The following is an 18664-nucleotide window of genomic DNA, read 5'->3' on the forward strand; positions in this document are numbered from 1 at the left end:
GGATCAGCTCTATTCCAAGAGTGACTAAATTAATACTGTGGCAGAATTATTTAAAAATAATTCAGCAGATACAGCGGAAGTTCACTAATTGGCACTTTGCTAATCCACTCCAAGATTTGGACACAAACAGCAACCTTCCCTCTATTCCTCAGCAAAGATTTGATCGCTGAGTTCTGTTGAGAGCTCTATTATTAGTCATGCTTCAGAATCAAGATTTTCAGAAGTGGTTGACTAAAGTTAGGCTCCTAAATACTTAATTGGGTATTTAAGTGGCGTCATTTTCAGAAGTGCTGAGCATTATGCATAACACTCCATTACATTTACCAAATACCTGAACAATGCATATCAGGATGCATCATCCTTGCTAATTTCAGAATTGAAATTTCTCATTTAGGGAAACATGTTCATGTATTTACTGTAATTTCCCAAAATGGCTTTCAGCAAAAGTTTCCCCTGAAGTGGGGCTCCTCAACAGAACATAGGTCATCCCCTATATCATTTTAAGGTGAATCATTGAAGAAAAATATTGTCAGCAATGGTTAAGTTTTTCAGTGTGGACAAGGCTTACAGATTGCTTTTCTAACTCTCTTTTTAAAGGTGCTAACCAAAGTTCTTAAGTAGTATACATACTTAGTTCAGGGCAAATATATCTCCTGATGAAATATGCTAGTGATTTTTGAAAAGAAGACTCATTAAAAGGTATCTGGAACCTTTATTTCCCTTCCCCTTGGGTACGGCTACACTGCATTAAAAATCCCATGGCACCTCGTCTCAGACCCTGGGTCAATTGGCTTGGGCTTGTGAGGCTTAGGTTGCGCAGCTAAAAACTGCAGTGTAGGCATTCAGGCTCGGACTGGAGCTTGGGCTCTGACACCCACCGCCTCACTGGGTTTCAGAGCCCGCACTCCAGCTCAAGCCCAAATGTCTACACTGCAATTTTAGCCCTTCAGCCCCAGCCCTGCAAGTCTGAGTCAGGAGACCTGGACCAGCAGGGGTCTTTGATTGCAGTGTAGACATACCCTTCCTCACATTATCATTGTGTTTTTTAATTTCAAAGTTTTGGTTAACTAAAGGAGAGATTTTCAAAGTAGGTCTTTACCTACCATATGTGCCTTTAAAAAACTCCCCTAGTTTATTAAATGCTCACTGGTTAGGTAAGAGAATTGAGAGTGGATTGGATGGTAAGGTTACCTTCACTTTGATTTCCTTGATATTTATTGATTACACTGCCAGGAAATGCACCTTTATTTACATTAGTGAAGTGCTTTTCTATGGATAGCATCAGAGTTTAAACTGATTATTCTCAAGACTGAGACAGCATCTGTGTAACCCAGCAATTAAAGATAAACAATTTTGGAAAATTTGAGCCAAATCCATTTGGCTGATTTTGAATTTTGAGAGTGTGCCAAAACAAAACACCGTATCTTAGCTCTCTTAAAAAAGTTAAAATATTGTGTCCATACTCCATTTCTGAGTATTCCTGGAATTGTTTTGAAATGAACCAGAATGTAAACCTGTACTTAGGATCGATTCAAAAAGTACAAGACTCTGCCCCCTGCATCCCCGCACCTCTGGGGCACACCACCCAGGGTGAGGCAGAAGGTCCAGGGCTCCCCAGAGCCGCCTGGGCTCCCTGGTGGCTCTTATTACTGCCCAGCTCCTGGTTAAAGTACAGGATTGGGCCTCAGAAGATCTGGATTCAATGCCTGGCTCTCTTTTACACACTTCCTGCATGACCAAGTCACTTGTCCTATCTGGGTTTCAGTTTCTCCGGCTGCGAACAATACCTGCCTCACATAGACATTGAAGCTTAATATCTTGAATGGAAAGTGCAACACAAGTGCAAGTTATTATGCATGATGATTAGATTATGGCTAAAATTCAGTTTTGCTCTCTCCATACTGGCAAGACCAAACTATATTACAACTACTCTGGTATTCTGATAGTCTTTACTTACATGATCACATGCTATTTTCGTATAGGACCCCTACCTCACACAGTGAATCAGTAGTTATTCAGTATTTCTCTTTATCCTCCACATCCATGATGTGGCCCCAAGCTTATTTAACACAGACCATCCAAACATGGGCATTTCTATGGTGCTGTCACTGTAGTATCTGGGTACTTAAAAAACATTAATGAATTTCTTTTCACAACAGCCCTGTGAGATTAAATGGTGTTAGTAACCCCATTTTACTGTGGGGAACTGAGGGCACAGAAGGATTGTGGCCAAAATTGTCAAAAGTGTCCGCTAATTTTGGGTGCTCAACCTGAGACCTCTACTGCCCGATTTTCCACTGTACTTCACATTTTCATAGCACTTGATATGTTCAAAGCACTGCTCTGACCAACTTCAGTTGCAGTCATGAGTGCTCAGACCTTCTGCAAATCAGGACCCAGGAGGCCACCCAGAAAAGGAGGCACACATAATGTGTGTCCAGCTGTGAATATTTTGGTTTAAGTGGTTTGCCCAGCATCACACAGGAACTCTGAGGCACAGGGCAGGGATAGAATCCAATTATCCCTGTTGGCACCCAACTGCCTTTATCATAAGACCAGCCTTCCCTTTCCTGCAACCCCCTCCCTCATCCACCAGACACCTTCCAAATTCTGCAGCAAATGAGTCCAGGGTCCTACATACAAGCCTCCTTCAGTACACAATCCTGATTCAACCCCAGAGCACCAACCACCCTGTGCACAAAATGAAACAAGACTCCTGCGGAAGAAAAAGTGTGTGGTCATGTAATTAAAGACTGCATCATAACACATATGTATAAGGGGATCAACTTAAGGTTGCCTGGCCAACATTAAATCTGGCATTTGCTAACTTCTGAGTGCTTGATTTTGCAACCTTAATAGTCTATTAAAGTAGTCTTTTTTTATACAGTGTCCTAATTTAAAAAACAGAAACAAAAATAGAGGTTCCATTCATAGACCTCTGTCACTTCAACTAACAGAGTAACTGGTATCACTACTAGGCTGTTATCCTCTATGTGGATCAGGCACTAAAGGGGGATGACACAGATTTTGCCAATGGGTTTCACAGGTATTTGCTGAATGAAGGGAAATACTGAAACTCAGGATTCCTGGGTTTAATTCTAGGAACTGCAAGGGGGAATTCTCTAGTGGTTAGAGACCCTTCTGTTTCATCCCCAGCACCCAACCATCTAAGTTACCACAGTATCTGAGTGCCTCACAATCTCTAATGCATTTATCCCCACAACACGGCTGTGAGGTAATGAAGTATTATTACCCCCATTTTACAGATGAGGAACTGAGGTTCATAGAAAGCCTGTGGCAGAAGACAGAATTAAACCCAGGTCTCCTAAGTCCAAGGCTATCACTAAGCACTAGACCATGCCTCCTCCCTCCTGCCCAACATTGTCTCTGTCCCCCGCCCCATCTTCACCTCTCCCTTCTGCACCTATCACCCCTCATCCTCCATCTTCTGCCCCCTTCCCTTTTGCTCCTATCATCCCCCGTATCCATGTCTATATACCCCCAAATGTTGCCCCTTCCTCTCCCTCTATTCTTATCCACCACCCATTACTTTTAGTCCCTTTCCTCCTCTGCTGTCCCCACCTAACCACTCTTTTCTGTCTTCCACAGCTTCCCCCCATGCACACCCCCACTTCTGGCAACCATCCCCTCTCCCAAACTGCTTCTGCTGACTAGAGCTGCCAGACTCAAACAAATTACTGCTGACATGTGCAAAGTGAGATTTTTTCAAAGGCTCATAACTTTGGCCAAATTTGGGCATTTTTTCCACAGGAATAGTAAACAACACATCCCTGACACAAAGGCCATCCTCTTCACAAATTTCAAGTCCCTGCTGCAAATATGGAAATGATAGAGATTCTCAAAGAAACAGTTGAAAAATTATTTAATATGGGAAAAACTAGGTATTTTCCTGAAATCTAGTTCTCACAACAGGCTGAACCACTGTTGCTAAAACTTTTTTTTTTTTAAATCAGCCTTAAGCAGAAAACTGGCATGGAAAGTTTGAGTCAGAACAGTTTAAGTTTGGTAAAGATAAAAGCAACTGAAAAGGTTGTCTTTTAATGGGAAGATTCAGGCAACCTTAACTTGCAGACATCTATAACTAAAGTGTGCCACCTTTAACTAAAATGTTTGTCTAAACCACACACCTTGAAATCCAAGCCCTGCCAGTGTCTCTCTCTTATCACTTCATCCACCTAAATAAAGTCATTTTTATTAAATCTAAACCCCCTATGTGAATGTATAACTATGGTTGCACATTTAAAATAGAAATAGTCAGCAAGAGGAGAAGGAGAGATGATCATCCTTCTATTCACTGTTCCTGGGGCCTAGAAGTGGGGAGATTTTGGCCAGTCCTTACAACCTAACCCAGATTCCACAGGTAGTCTGTAGCCTTTCATGGCTATTTTATATTGTTATTTATCACTCATCCGTGCTGTGTCTGAGTGGGGATGCATTAAGGCGATCAAAGTTGCTATAAGCCAGGATTACCCAAGTTGCTACAAAAGGAATGACATTAAACAGCTTCCCTTCTTCATGGTTCTTGAGCGAGAAATCCTTCTTAGCCACTGACTAGAAGAGTAGCTTGTGGATTCCTCTTGACAGCATATGCCCATATACAGGAATAAGTTTCCAATCCTATTTCCTTAGGGTAAAGATGAGGAAGGGTCATTCCGGTTGGTCAAATGTTTTTCAGAATCTCATCAGAGCAGTTTGAAGTGGTGCTTTTGTGAATGAGGCAAACTGGATCACGTTAAAGTTCCTGCAGATATCAGGTTACATTTTCAAAAATACTTAATGAATTAGGAGTCCAACAATCATGAAATTTAATGGTTTGGACTCCTAATTCATTTTAAATACTATTGAATTTTTTACCTATTATTTGCTCTCTTTTTATTGGTGATAAACTGTACTAGCTCTACACAGATGCATGTCAGGAGATAGAACTTTAGATGTCATTGGCAGAGATTTCTATATCTCAGTTCAAAAGGGAGATCAGGCTGAGTGAAACTTTTTCTTTTGTGATTTATTGAGATCAGCAACATAGTCTAGAGTATTTATTGGATTTAGGGAACTTACTTCTTAGAGAACAAATTCTTGAGAGACTGCATCATCCATTCTTTCTGATCTCAGTTGCTCTTTCAGTCTTAGGAAGGTGTGTGTCTGCATTTTGGGAGAAGAAGGATGGTCTTATGGTTAAAGTACAAGATAAGGCCTCAGGAGATCTGGATTTGATGCCTGGCTCTCTTTCACACACTTCTTGTGTGACCAAGTCACTTAACCTCCCTGGGTTTCAGTCTCCCCTGTTGTGAATAATACCTACCTCACATAGGCATTGAAGCTTAATGCATCAAACTTCATTGAAATTCTTGGATGGAAAGTACTACAAAAGTGCAAGTTATTATGTCAGGTTTCAGAGTAGCAGCCGTGTTAGTCTGTATCCGTAAAAAGAAAAGGAGGACTTGTGGCACCTTAGAGACTAACAAATTTATTAGAGCATAAGCTCACGAAAGCTTATGCTCTAATAAATTGGTTAGTCTCTATGGTGCCACAAGTCTTCCTTTTCTTTTTAAGTTATTATGTGTGATGACTACAATATGGCTAAACTCTGTTTTGCTTTCTCCCTATCGGCAAGACCAATCATATTATAACAACTAGAACGTACGATTGTGAGTTGGTAGATTTGCCTGGTAGAGGGGCAACAATGGACTTATGTTGTGAAAGCTGCCGCTGTTGTGCTAATATCAGTACAACCCGGCCAATGACAGCACAGCAGCAGTGCTAGTGCCGACATTTTTATGCTGGTGTCACTTAACCCTGCTCAGAGCACGTCTGAAGACCTGGTGACAAAATGGCGGTGAACACCATCCTTCTCACTACACCAGTTCTCCCAGTGCTGACCTGTGAAGATTCACCAGCACTACTGCAATGCTGGGAGCGATCCCAAAACAGTCTTGGGTAGACAACCCCTTTGACACAACCACCTGCACATTTTTGAGGGCCCTCTCTATGTGTGTTCCTTTTCAATTTTTCATACACAGTCAGTGATTTCCCAGAATTATTCTTCAGGGGAATGGGGTTGCAGGTGTGGGTGTCTGTGAGAAAGAGAGAGAGAGAGCAAATATTCTCGTTCGTTTCCTTACACTTGCTAAATCATCTTCCAGGTGGGTTTCTTCAGATGTTATCTCTGTTCTGTTTTAAAGGGACTGTGTATAAAGAGGAAAATATTTTTTCTCCTCCCCAGCAGCCATATAAAAAGATAGCAGTAAATTGTTATAACAGAATCTAGAACAACATTAAGTTGGGTAGCAAAATATGTATCTAGGATATAGGTTCCCAGCAGCTGTTCATCAAATGCTTTGTGCTGTATTTAGAGAGCTGGCAGATCACATAATGCTGGTTCCTCCTCATTTCCATCTATTAAATTTCAGTAATGCAGCTAAGAATGAAATACTTTCCAGGTATTATTTTTCCTTGTTAGCAATTGCTACAGTTGCCACAGCAATGTGATTTGATTACAGAGTGAGGAGGTGGTGAATGTTATTGTGAATGGGATACTGTAGTTTATGACACAATCTCTTTTTTAGTATATGGACCACACAATGAAAATGTTTGAGAACCGCTTAATGCAAGGGTCTATTTAAACCATTATCAAATAGAGCTGTTGTCTAGTTTCCATTTTAAGGAATGAGGATTCATTTAAGGAATGAGGATTCATTTGCAAGGACATCGAAATAGAATCACTGTGAAGAGAATTTATGTATCAGCTTTATGATGGCACACAAATGTGAAATTAGTTAAACTCTCCAAGCAGTCAAGAAACCAGGAATATTTAATTAGAAGTATTTTCCCAGCTACTGGTCAGAGTGCCTGGTTATTTGAGCAAGGACACAGCAGCATAAGTAAAGAACCACAGCTTATTGTAAAACGAAAAGTCAACGTGATACTTCAAGCAGGATCAAGTTCTTTGGCACAGGAACCAAATTAGTTATTTCTGGTAAGTATTTTTATTCTTGATTGTTTTTCTTTTGGTAAATAGAATCAAAGGACCAAAAAAAAATTGTACCAAATAAGTGAATATAAGACAAGGAATTTGCACATAAGCCATGTATTGCTCTTGATCAGAATGTGGAACTCCCAAAGATTTGACTGAGGGGAGTATTTGGTCCTAATGAGTAAAGTGAGTACAAGTGTAAAAGGCTGGAATATTAACTGAATAGCTGTTAAAAATCAGGAAGGAGGGAAATGGAGAGCTTTAAATTTAAAATATTGGGCCAAGTTCATCTCTCATGCAACTCCATTGAAAGAGTCCAAATGTCAGCAAGTGTATAATTCACAGCACAGGTTTCAATTTAGCAGGTGTGAGATTTTTAAAACTTTTGTTATTTTTAGGGTAAAATCAGAGTATGATGACTAATGAAGGAAAATTCTCTGAGATGAAACAGTGTTCAGGCTCTCAGTAAGTGGTTTTATGAAAGTAATTTTCCCTTTTATGTATAATATTCTTTTTATAGTATTTAAGCCACAGAAACAGTCCGATCAATAATATAAGTGTGTTAACAATGTTGAGTACAAAAAAAAATATTTATAATACATTGCCAAGAAATGTACTTATTTTTTCTAAACAATACATTAAGAGCATGTTTAAATGTAAAGTGAAGAAGAGAGGTTTGGATTTTCCCCAGGTCACACAGGGAGAGCCAGAAACAAAGACAAATCTCCTAAGTCCCACTCTGGTGCTTTAACCACAAGACCATCCTTCCTATCCAGGCACATTGGAGATCAAAGAACTAAATACTGCTCATCCACTGAAATTAATGGAATTGCATGGTGACCACAAGTTCACCCCAATCAATTTGCCATGGAGTGATGTATGTCAAGGAGCAGAAAACATTTTTGGTAGAAAAAGGCACAGGAATTCACAAAGTGCAAAAACTCAGTTTAATACTCACATAACATCCTGGCCTATAGCAAGTCTTGTTAAGATTGTGCACTTTGTATTTAAAATATGAACGTCAGAATCCGAATTCAGTGAAATTCATACCTTGGTGATTCATTAGTTTTTGTAGAGGATTTCAATGATGTGAGTATGGAATAAAGTACTTTGGCTCCGGCACCAAACTGTTGGTTTCAAGTAAGTTTCTCAAGATGTTTTCAAAGCATACACTTACTCTGGGCATTTACTATGCTTGTTATCGAGGACAAAATCAAGCTATTCATAAATATACTGAGTGAAATCCTGATTCCACTGAAGGCAAAGGCAAAACTCCAATTAACTTCATTGGGGGTCAGGATTTCACCCATACTAGCCTCTCTAAATCAAAAAGAACCAGTTACACTTCACTGAGAACAATGTAAAGTGTTTGGAGATCTTGTCTAGCATTGTAAGACTGTGAGATAATTATGCAAAACTATTCAGAAGTGGAACTAAGCCTATTGTTAGCAGTAAATGTGAAATGTAGAATTTATGTTCTTTATATAATACAGTATATTTAGCACCCAGTCCTGTGAGGTATTGAGGTACTTCAATGCTCATTAATTTAAATGGGAGTTGAGGACATTCAGCACTTGCAGAATGTGGCCCTTAGATAGCATTAAGGAGTACATTTATAGTAACAATACATTTATGCAATTGTGTTTTCTTTCCTAATAAAGACTCCAGTTCAGTAAGGCACTTAAGCATGTTTCTATTCCTATTCAGCAAAGAATTTGAGTATGTGTTTAACTTTATGGCCAAAATGCAGTAAAATCTTCTTGATTCCATACAGTAATGGGGAATAAAGAGCTTTGCTTATTTTTTACATAAAGACCAGGTACGTGATAGAGGGAGACAGATATTTTAAAAGATATTTTCAATTGTTCAAATGTTTTAGTCATGTTTGGATTTAAGGAGGTTGAGAGTATTCTGTGTCTTTAAGCATATTCTTCTCTCTCGATCCTGCTAAATCATCCTTGCTGAGTGCCTAATCCCGGTGTTGTACAAATATTGCTGAAGAGAAAAAGGTTTCTGTTGGTAATATTCCTGATTACACCACATGGCAGGAATTAGCCAGAAATTTCCCCATGAATATACCCATTTTAAAGGCTATATTCTACCCTCAATCTATTGTTATCATTGGGAGATGCATTGTGGAATGATGGTAGTGTACAGGCTTAATTTTATAAACTCAGCCAGTGCACCACAAACTAAAATGTAATTTGTTCCTTTCCACAAAATATTCAACACCCTTAATCTAAGCCATTTTATCAATGGCATTTATGTGCCCAATGCCCATTGAAATTCAATGATAGTTAGACACCAAAATGCCTTTTGTGCCTTTGTCAGTCTCCCCCACAGTTTTCACATTATTTTACGGGTACTCTCCTTATTTACTATTTTATTGTAATGTCTGAAAGTAATTTATATAGCAAATCAGATTTATTTTAAAGCAACACCTACTTGTTCATCAACAAAAAGATACCCGCTCTGTATAAATTTTTGCAAAGGATTTATTCACTGTGATACTACTAGTGGTATTCTCATCAAAGTATTTGGCTCCGGTACCAAGCTCATTGTAACAGGTAAGTTATGTGGTAATTACGGTAATGCAAAGATAAAGAGGCTTATTGTGATCATAGAAAAGCTTTTTATCACAAGTAAGGTCAACAATTGTAAGCTCGATCTTGTGAAGTACAGAGCACTTTCAGTGTGGTGCTGAAAACAGACAATTCCTGTAGACTTCGATGGCAGTTAAGGGCTGTCAGTACCTCGTAGGATCTGACCCTGAAAACACCAACTTTTCAACCCCAGAGCAAACCTGCAATTTTTACTGATAGATGTAAAGTAGATTTTTTTCAAGTTAACGAATATTTCTAAAGATCAGCTGTTTAATGACATTTTTCAGAGGATGTGCCACCATAAGCTTGCGGGTCCTTGGCACAGTTGCAAAAATTTGTGTTAGCTTTGATATTACTCTAATTCTTTAACTAAAATTAATAAAGACGCATAAAATTAAACAACTGTGAAATAAGTAACAATGTCATACTTCTCAATCAAAACAGAGAAAGCAATCTCTGAAGTAGTCAGTATCTTCATAGCTGAATTCCTGCACTTACATCAGTGTAAGTGAAAGAATTCGGCCCGAGAGATTGTCGTCTTGTGTGAAGTACCTTGGCATTGCCGGCAAACTAGTGGTTGCATGTATTCTTAATAGCGTTTAACAATATATACTTAGGGCCTGAGTCTTGTTTGCCCTGCTCTTGTGAAGCCATTTATGCTCATGCAAAGTCAATGGGAAATGCTAACATTCTGATTAAGTAGCTTGTTACACCCAGTACCCCTTTGACACTACTGAAATATCAACAACCTTCCGTTTCTTCTTTGTGATGCACATTTATAACATGAGAACGTTGCCTCTTTCTGCAGAGAATACTTCTTTGGCACTTAGCTGGGTTGGGAACCTTATTCTCAGGGGACAGAGATTAGCTGCAGTAAAAGTGTTTGAACCTGCTCATTTCTTGCAATAACTCGTACATTCAATATACTGTTTAAAAAAATGTATCACTTGCAGTCAGCCGTGTGAAACGAGTGGATGGATAATGATTTTGGTATAGAATTCTTTTTCAACCTGATTTAGTGTTTGTTATTTCATGCACGTACAGAAGTTCAGTGATAAAATGAGGATATTTTCATCCTTTCTAATTCAAACTTTTAATAAAAAAAAAGCGTGGTTGTGTTTTATCCAACTCTATGGCACGTGATAATTTTTAAAAATTGCATAAAGTGAAAAAAATATGTTTAGATCAGCTCTATTTCTAGAGTGACAACATTAATACTGTGACAGAATTATTTAAAAATAATTCAGCAGATTCAGCAGAAGTTCACTAATTGGCACTTTGCTCATCAGTTTCGGGATTTGGACACAACAGGCAACCTTCCCTCTATTCCTCAGCAAAGATTTGATCGCTGAGTTCTGATGAGAGCTCCATTGTTAGTAATGCTTCAGAAGTGGTTGACTAAAGTTAGGCTCCTAAATACTTAATTGGGAATTTAAGTGGCGTGATTTTCAGAAGTGCTGAGTGTTATGCATAACACTGCATTACATTTGTCAAATAAATGAACAAAGTCATTTCAGGATGTATCATCCTTACTAATTTCTTAATTGATATTTGTCATTGAGTGATACATGTTAATGTATTTTCTGTAATTTCTCAAAATGGCTTTCAGCAAAAGTTCCCCCTGAAGTGATATTAAGTGGGTCCTCAACTGAACATAGGTCATCCCCTATATCATTTTAAGGTGAATCATTGAAGAAAAATATTGTCAGCAATGGTTAAGTTTTTCAGTGTGGACAAGGCTTACAGATTGCTTTTCTAACTCTCTTTTTAAAGGTGCTAACCAAAGTTCTTAAGTAGTATACATACTTAGTTCAGGGCAAATATATCTCCTGATGAAATATGCTAGTGATTTTTGAAAAGAAGACTCATTAAAAGGTATCTGGAACCTTTATTTCCCTTCCCCTTGGGTACGGCTACACTGCATTAAAAATCCCATGGCACCTCGTCTCAGACCCTGGGTCAATTGGCTCGGGCTTGTGGGGCTTCGGTTGTGCAGCTAAAAACTGCAGTGTAGGCATTCAGGCTCGGGCTGGAGCTTGGGCTCTGACACCCACCACTTCGCTGGGTGTCAGAGCCCGCACTCCAGCTCAAGCCCAAATGTCTACACTGCAATTTTAGCCCTTCAGCCCCAGCCCTGCAAGTTTGAGTCAGGAGACGTGGACCAGCCGGGGTCTTTTATTGCAGTATACTTAGGATCGATTCAAAAAGTACAAGGCTCTGCCCCCTGCATCCCCGCACCTCTGGGGCACACCACCCAGGGTGAGGCAGAGGGTCTGGGGCTTCCCAGAGCTGCCTGTGCTCCCTGGTGGCTCTTATTACTGCCCAGCTCCTGGTTAAAGAACAGGATTGGGCCTCAGGAGATCTGGATTCAATGCCTGGCTCTCTTTTACACACTTCCTGCATGACCAAGTCACTTGTGCTCTCTGGGTTTCAGTTTCTCCTGCTGTGAACAATACCTGCCTCACATAGACATTGAAGCTTAATGCATTAAACTCCATCGACATTCTTGGATGGAAAGTGCAACACCAGTTAAAGTTATTATGCATGATGGTTAGACTATGGCTAAAATTCATTTTTGCTCTCTCCATACTTGCAAGACCAAATCATGTTACAACTACCGTGCTATATAATGTGTGACCATGACTTGGTATATTTGCTAGGTGGAGGGGCAACAATGGGTGTATTTTGTGAAACCTCCTGCTGTGGCACTAACGTCAGTCGAGCCCCACCAAGGACATCAAGTGCAGCAGTGTTCGTGCTGGTGTTTTTATGCTGGTGTCACTTAACCCTGCTCAGAGCAGGTCTACAAGACATGGTGGTAACCGGCCAGTGAAGGCTTTTGCCCTCACTACACCAGTTCTCCCAGGGATCACCAGGGAAGATTCACCAGCACGATTGCAATGCTGGGAGATATTCCCAATAAACTCTTGGGTAGTAGACAAGCCCTTTGACACAACCACCTGTACATTTGAGAGGAACCTCTCACTGTATGTTCCTTTTCTATTTTTCTTACCCACTGTCAGTTATTTCCCAGAATTATTCTGCAGTGAGGTAGAGGTCGCGGTCTCTGTGTCTGTGAGAGAGATCAAATACTCTGGTTATTTCCCTTACAACTGCTAGATTCTCATCCACACCTTTTGTCTGAAATGAGGTGGGCTTTCTCAGATGTTATCTCTGTTCTATTTTAAAATGTCTGTGTATGCAGAGGACAATATCCCCTCATCTTCCCCTCCCCCCCACCAGCAGCCATGTAAATTGGTAACACACCAACTACAATAATCCCAACATACAGCAAAATATATATTTAGGGTTCAGGCTCCCAGCTGCAGCCTATGGAGCTCTTTGTGCTGGTCTGTAGAGAGCTGGCTGATCACGTAATGCTGGTTCCTCCTCATTGTCATCTATTCAATTTCAGTAACACACCTAAGAATGAAATTCTTTCCAGGTATCATTTTTCCATGTAAGCAATTGCTACAGAGATGTGATGTGATTGCGACGGGAGAAGGAGGAGGTGGTCAATGCTATTGGGAAGGTAGTCCAAGAGACAATCTCTCTTTCCATATGTGGACCACACAATAAAAATGTTTGAGAACCGCCTGATCCAACAGTCTATTTACAATATTAAAATCAATAGAAACTGTCATCTAGTTTCCGTTTTAAGGAGTGAGGATTTGTTAATGGAAAGTTGCAAGGACATGCAATTAGAATCTGGGAAGAGAATTTATGTACCAGTTTTATGGTGGCACAGAAATGTGAAATTTGTTAAATTCTCCAAGCAGTCAAGAAACCAGGAATACTTCATTAGAAGTATTTTCCCAGCTACTGGTCAGAGTGCTGGTTATTTGAGAAAGGACACAGCAGCATAAGTAAAATACCACAGCTTCTTGTAAAACGAAAAGTCAGCATGATACTTCAGGCTGGATCAAGTACTTTGGCACAGGAACCAAGCTATTTGTTTCCGGTAAGTATTTTTATTCTTGATTGATTCTATTTACCAAAAGAAAAACAAAGGACAGAAAAACTGCACTGAATAATTTAATATAAGAAAAGGAATTTGCACATAAGCCATGTATTGCTCTTGATCAGAATGTGGAACTGCCAAGAACACGAATGGATTGACTGAGGGGAGTTTTGGTCCTAATGAGTAAACTGTGTAAAAGGCTGGAATATTTACTGAATAGCTGTTAAGAATCAGGAAGGAGGGAAATGGAGAGCTTTAAATTTAAAATATTGGGCCAAATTAATCTCTCGTGCCACTCCATTGAAAGAGTCCAAATGCCAGCAAGTGTAAATTCACAGCACAGGTTTCAATTTAGCACGCATGAGTTTGTTATTTTTAGCGCTATATCAGTGTATGTTGATAAATGAAGGAAAATTGTTTGAGGTGCAACAGTCTTCAGGTTCTCAGTAAGTGGTTTTACTGAAAGTATCTTTTCACTTTTGCGTGTAATGTTCTTTATCAGATTAAAGCTACCGAAACAGTCCAATCAATACTATAAGTGCTAGTTAATGTTGAGTACAGTATTTATAATACTGCACATTGTCAAGGAAATGTCATTTTCTAAACAATACATTAAGAGCATGTTAAAATGTAAAGTGAAGCACAGAGGTTGTGATTTGCCCAAGGTCACACAGGGAGAGCCAGAAACGAAGACAAATCTCACTCCGGTGATTTAACCACAAGACCATCCTTCCCATCCACATTTGAGATTGGAGGACTAAATCCTGCTCATCCACTAAAATTAATTGAAGTGCTTGCTTACCAGCAATTCACTCCACTCAATTTGCCATGCACTGATGTATGTGAAGGAGCAAAAAACATTTTAGGTAACAAAAAGGAACAGGAATTCACGAAGTGCATAAACTCAGTATAATACTCACACAATTAACTGGCCAATAGCAAGTCTTGTTCAGACTGTGGACTTTGTATTTAAAATATGAACTTCAGAATTTTAGTCTGATAAAATTCATAACTTGATAATTCATTAGTTTTTGTAAAGGATTTCAATGATGTGAGTATGGAATAGTAAAGTACTTTGGCTCAGGCACCAAATTGGTGGTTTCAAGTAAGTTTCTCAAGATGTTTTCAAAGCATACAGTTACTCTGGGCATTTCCTATCCTTGTTATCCAGAACAAAAAAGCAAGCTAATCATAAATCTATAAGGTAAAATCCTGATTCCACTGAAGTCAAAGGCAAAACTCCAATTGACTTCAATGGGGTCAGAATTTCACCCATGATAGTCTCTCTAATTGAGAAAGAACCAGTTACACTTGTGTAATCAATGAGAATAATGTAAATTATTTGGAGATCTTGTTTAGCATTGTAACACTGAGATGATTATGTAAAAATATTCAGAAGTGGAAACACTTATTGTTAGCAGTAAATGTGAAATGTAGAACTTATGTTTTTTTATATAATGCCGTATATTTACCACCCCGTCACATGAGTTGTTGAGCTTCTTCAATGCTCATTCATTTAAATAAGAATTGAGGATGATCAGCACTTGGAGGATCTGGCTCTTAGCTAGCATGAAAGGGTATATTTATAGTAACAATCATGCAAATGTCTTTTCTTTTCTAAAAAAGGCTCCACTTCAGGAAGGCACTTAAGCATGTGTCCATTCCTATTCAGCAAGGCATTTAAGCATGTGCTTAACTTTAAGGCCAAATCAAGGGCAAAATGCAGTAAGTCTTCTTGTTTCCATACAGTAATGAGAAATAAAGATTTGCTTATTTTTTACATAAACGTAAGGTGTATCTATAATAGACGTAATCCTTTTAATAAACTACGATAATTGATCCAATAACAGGATTCTCAAATTTGTTTTTAAAGATGATTTCCAATTATTAAAATGGATTAGCCATGTTTGGATTTAAGGGGATTGAGAGAATTCTATGTCTTTAATTAAGCTTATTCTTCCCTCTAGATACTGCTAAATGGTCCTTGCTGGGTGCTTAGTCCCTGAGACAAACAAATATTTCTGTAAAGCAAATGTTTTCTGTTGGGCAATATCTCTAATTACACCAAATGGCAGAAATTAACCAAAATTATTCTCCTGAATATACACAATTTAAGAGCTATATTCTTCCCTCAATCTATCATTATCATTAAGAACACTATCATGGAACGATGGCAGCATGCAAGCTTAATTTTATAATCTCAGCTTGTGGACCCTAATTTAAAAAGTCATTTGTTCCTTTACAAAAAAATTATTAGAAAGAGCTAATCTAAACTATATTGAATCAGATTAATTTTAGGGACAGAATTTCAATGGCATGCAGGTGCCCAGGAATGATAGTTAGATGTCTAAGTGTCTCTTGCCCCTTTGAAAATCTTCCCCACCATTTTCACATTATTTTACATGCGCTCTCCTTATTTACTATTTTATTGCAAAACCAGAAAGCAATGTAAATACCAAATCAGATTTTTTTTAAAGCAACAACTACTGGTCCATCAATATAATGATACTAGATCTGTACAGTATTTTGTAAAGGATTTGCTCACTGTGATACTTCTAGTGGCTATAGCTTCAAAGTATTTGGCTCTGGTACCAAGGTCATTGTAACAGGTAAGTTATGTGGTAATTACAGTAATGCAAAGATAAAGATGCTTATTATGATAATAGAAAAGCTTTTTATCACAGCTAAGGTCAACAATTGTAAGATCAATCCTGTGAAGTACTGAGCACTTAATGTGAGGCGCTGAACACCATCCATTCCTGTAGACTTCAGTGCAAGTTAAGGCTGTTAGCTCCTTGTAGGATCTGATCCCAAATACATCACCTTTTCAATCCCAACCTGCAGTATTTACTAATAGATTTAAAGTAGATTTTTTTCAAGTTAATTAATATTTCTAAGCTGTTTAATGACATTTTTCAGAGGATGTGCCGCCATAAGCATGCTGGTCCTTGGTCCAGACGCAAAAACTTATGTTAGCTTTGCGAAAAGCTTATGCCCAAATAAGTCTTAGTTTTTAAGGTGCCACTGGACTCCTTGTTGTTTTTATGTTAGCTTTGATATTACTCAAATTCTTTAACTAAAATTCATAAACGTGCATAAAATTAAACTGTAAAATATGTAACGTTGTGCTTCTCAATTAAAACAAAAGAAGCAATCTCTGAAGTAGTCAGTATAAGTGAAAGAATTTGGCCCTAGAGATTGTCATCTTGTGTGAGGTACCTTGGCATTGCAGGCAAACTGGCGGTCCAGTTTGGCCAATGTACATGTACATTCTTAATAGTGTTTAACAATATATACTTGGGGCCGGAGTCTTCTTTGCGTTGCTCTTGGAAGTCATTTATGCTCCTGAAAAGTCAGTGGGAAATGCTACTATTCTGATTAACTTGCATGTTACACCTGAGTTCCACTGGTATAACGGACTGCACAAACACAGGACACAGGAAAATCAGGTCCTTACTGTTTCAGAATCATGCTCTGCCCATTAATTTAAATCAGCTAGAACAGTCAGTCTATTTTAAACCTTAATTCACAATCAAGTTACCTCAGTAGCCCTATAGCTCTCAACTAAAGATAAATTGTTGTAATGCTGCCTACTAAAATGAATACGCTATCATAATTAATTCTAAGCATATCAGATCAGGGTCAGCAGGTTGCTTTAAGTGAACATTCTATGGACAAAACTCCCATAGATTTACCAGGTGTTTTGACTGCGTAAGGAATGGAGAAGCAAGTCTGTGATATGTGTAGATTGTCTATTACAGCATGAAGACCTAAGATTGCACACTTGATTTATTAGTGTATATAAACTGTATACAATAACATGTTTTAGTAAAAAAAATCTTCTCAAAGAGAAATATCAAATATTGGGTAAGTAAATTCCTCTGAAGAAAAAAATAACCCTAAGATCATGGAGATATTCAGACCTTGGCACAATTCTAAGTAAAATCAGTAGGAATTGTGGCTGTTTGTGCCAGCTATGAATTTGATTACAGCTTTATGAGAGTTGGGGCATTTCTGTTCTAAGAACATGAGGTAAAATCCTGACTCCACAGAACTCAATGACAATGACTTTTCGGCCAGGATTTTACCCATGTTGTGTAAACGTACTTCTTAGCAGGGACAACATTATTCACAAGTATACTGAAGAAGCAGAAATTACTTTTAAAGTCCTAGATAGTGAGCAGTCCTGATTTTGCTCTCACACTAGTCATTCCTCTTTTTAAACTGACTTCCCTCCATTCATTTAAAATGGAGCTACTCTAGATTTACACCAGTGCAAGTGAAAGCAGGGTCGGGACCTACCAGGATTCTTCAGAATTTTTGCTTAGTGGAATAGATGAGTAAAAAGATTTGGAAACAGAACCAAGCTTACTGCTTTCAATGAGCATGACATAGGAATAATGGTGCTTCTCTTATTGTATCCATTAAAGTGCATCGAGTCATCATTAAAGAAGCTTACATTAAAATGGTATAACTCGATTCTTCCAAACACAATATTCTAGAAAAAACCTGGCAGGCTCAGTGCAGAAGCCAAAGATTGAACTGAATGTGGAGACTGAACTATCCCCTCTCCTCTCTAAAGCTTGTCCTTTCAGAACAATATTGACATGGCTTGGTGAGATGGTGTGAAGCAGCTTCCTCTGTCCCTGCATGTGTTGTATCTCTCCTGTGTAGAAAGGGATTCAGTCTACAATGCTATCTCTTTGGCAAGCTTCAGAAGCATTTGGTCATTTTATTTTAAAATAAGAAAATTAAGTCACCAAAACTTTACATGAAGTTTCATAGAAGACATAAATGTAAAAGTATTTGGCATGCTTATTAAAAGACAGACCCAAAGATCATATGTCACATTATAAGATGGAAGTTACTTGGTTTTTTTATAAAACAGAGTGCATTAAGAACAGAGTGATCAGTGTAGATCTTTAGTTATAAAGTACAAAGGAGCTACTATTACTGATAATTATTTTGATGATAAGATTCTCAAGTAGTCTAGGGTTGGTTTAAATTGGTTTGCTGCCTTTTGAAACAGTTCTAGGTATTGATTTTTGACATTACCGACTGAATATAACAAACTCTTTATAGAAAAAATATATAAGTATCTGATCT

General features: G+C 38.5%; 1 protein-coding gene across 1 annotated transcript in view; it reads left to right on the forward strand.

The window, feature by feature from the left end:
* The window catches only part of LOC140906149 (uncharacterized), an 83755-nt gene that overhangs the window by 39639 nt on the left and 25452 nt on the right, over positions 1 to 18664 (forward strand). Inside the window, exon 5 of the mRNA XM_078851326.1 lies at positions 9487 to 9561. Coding sequence (XP_078707452.1) covers positions 9487 to 9561 — 75 coding nt within the window. The remainder of the gene's footprint in view (positions 1 to 9486; positions 9562 to 18664) is intronic.

The sequence above is a fragment of the Lepidochelys kempii genome, chromosome 2, assembly GCF_965140285.1.
Source record: "Lepidochelys kempii isolate rLepKem1 chromosome 2, rLepKem1.hap1, whole genome shotgun sequence".
NCBI classification, from domain to species: Eukaryota; Metazoa; Chordata; order Testudines; family Cheloniidae; genus Lepidochelys; species Lepidochelys kempii.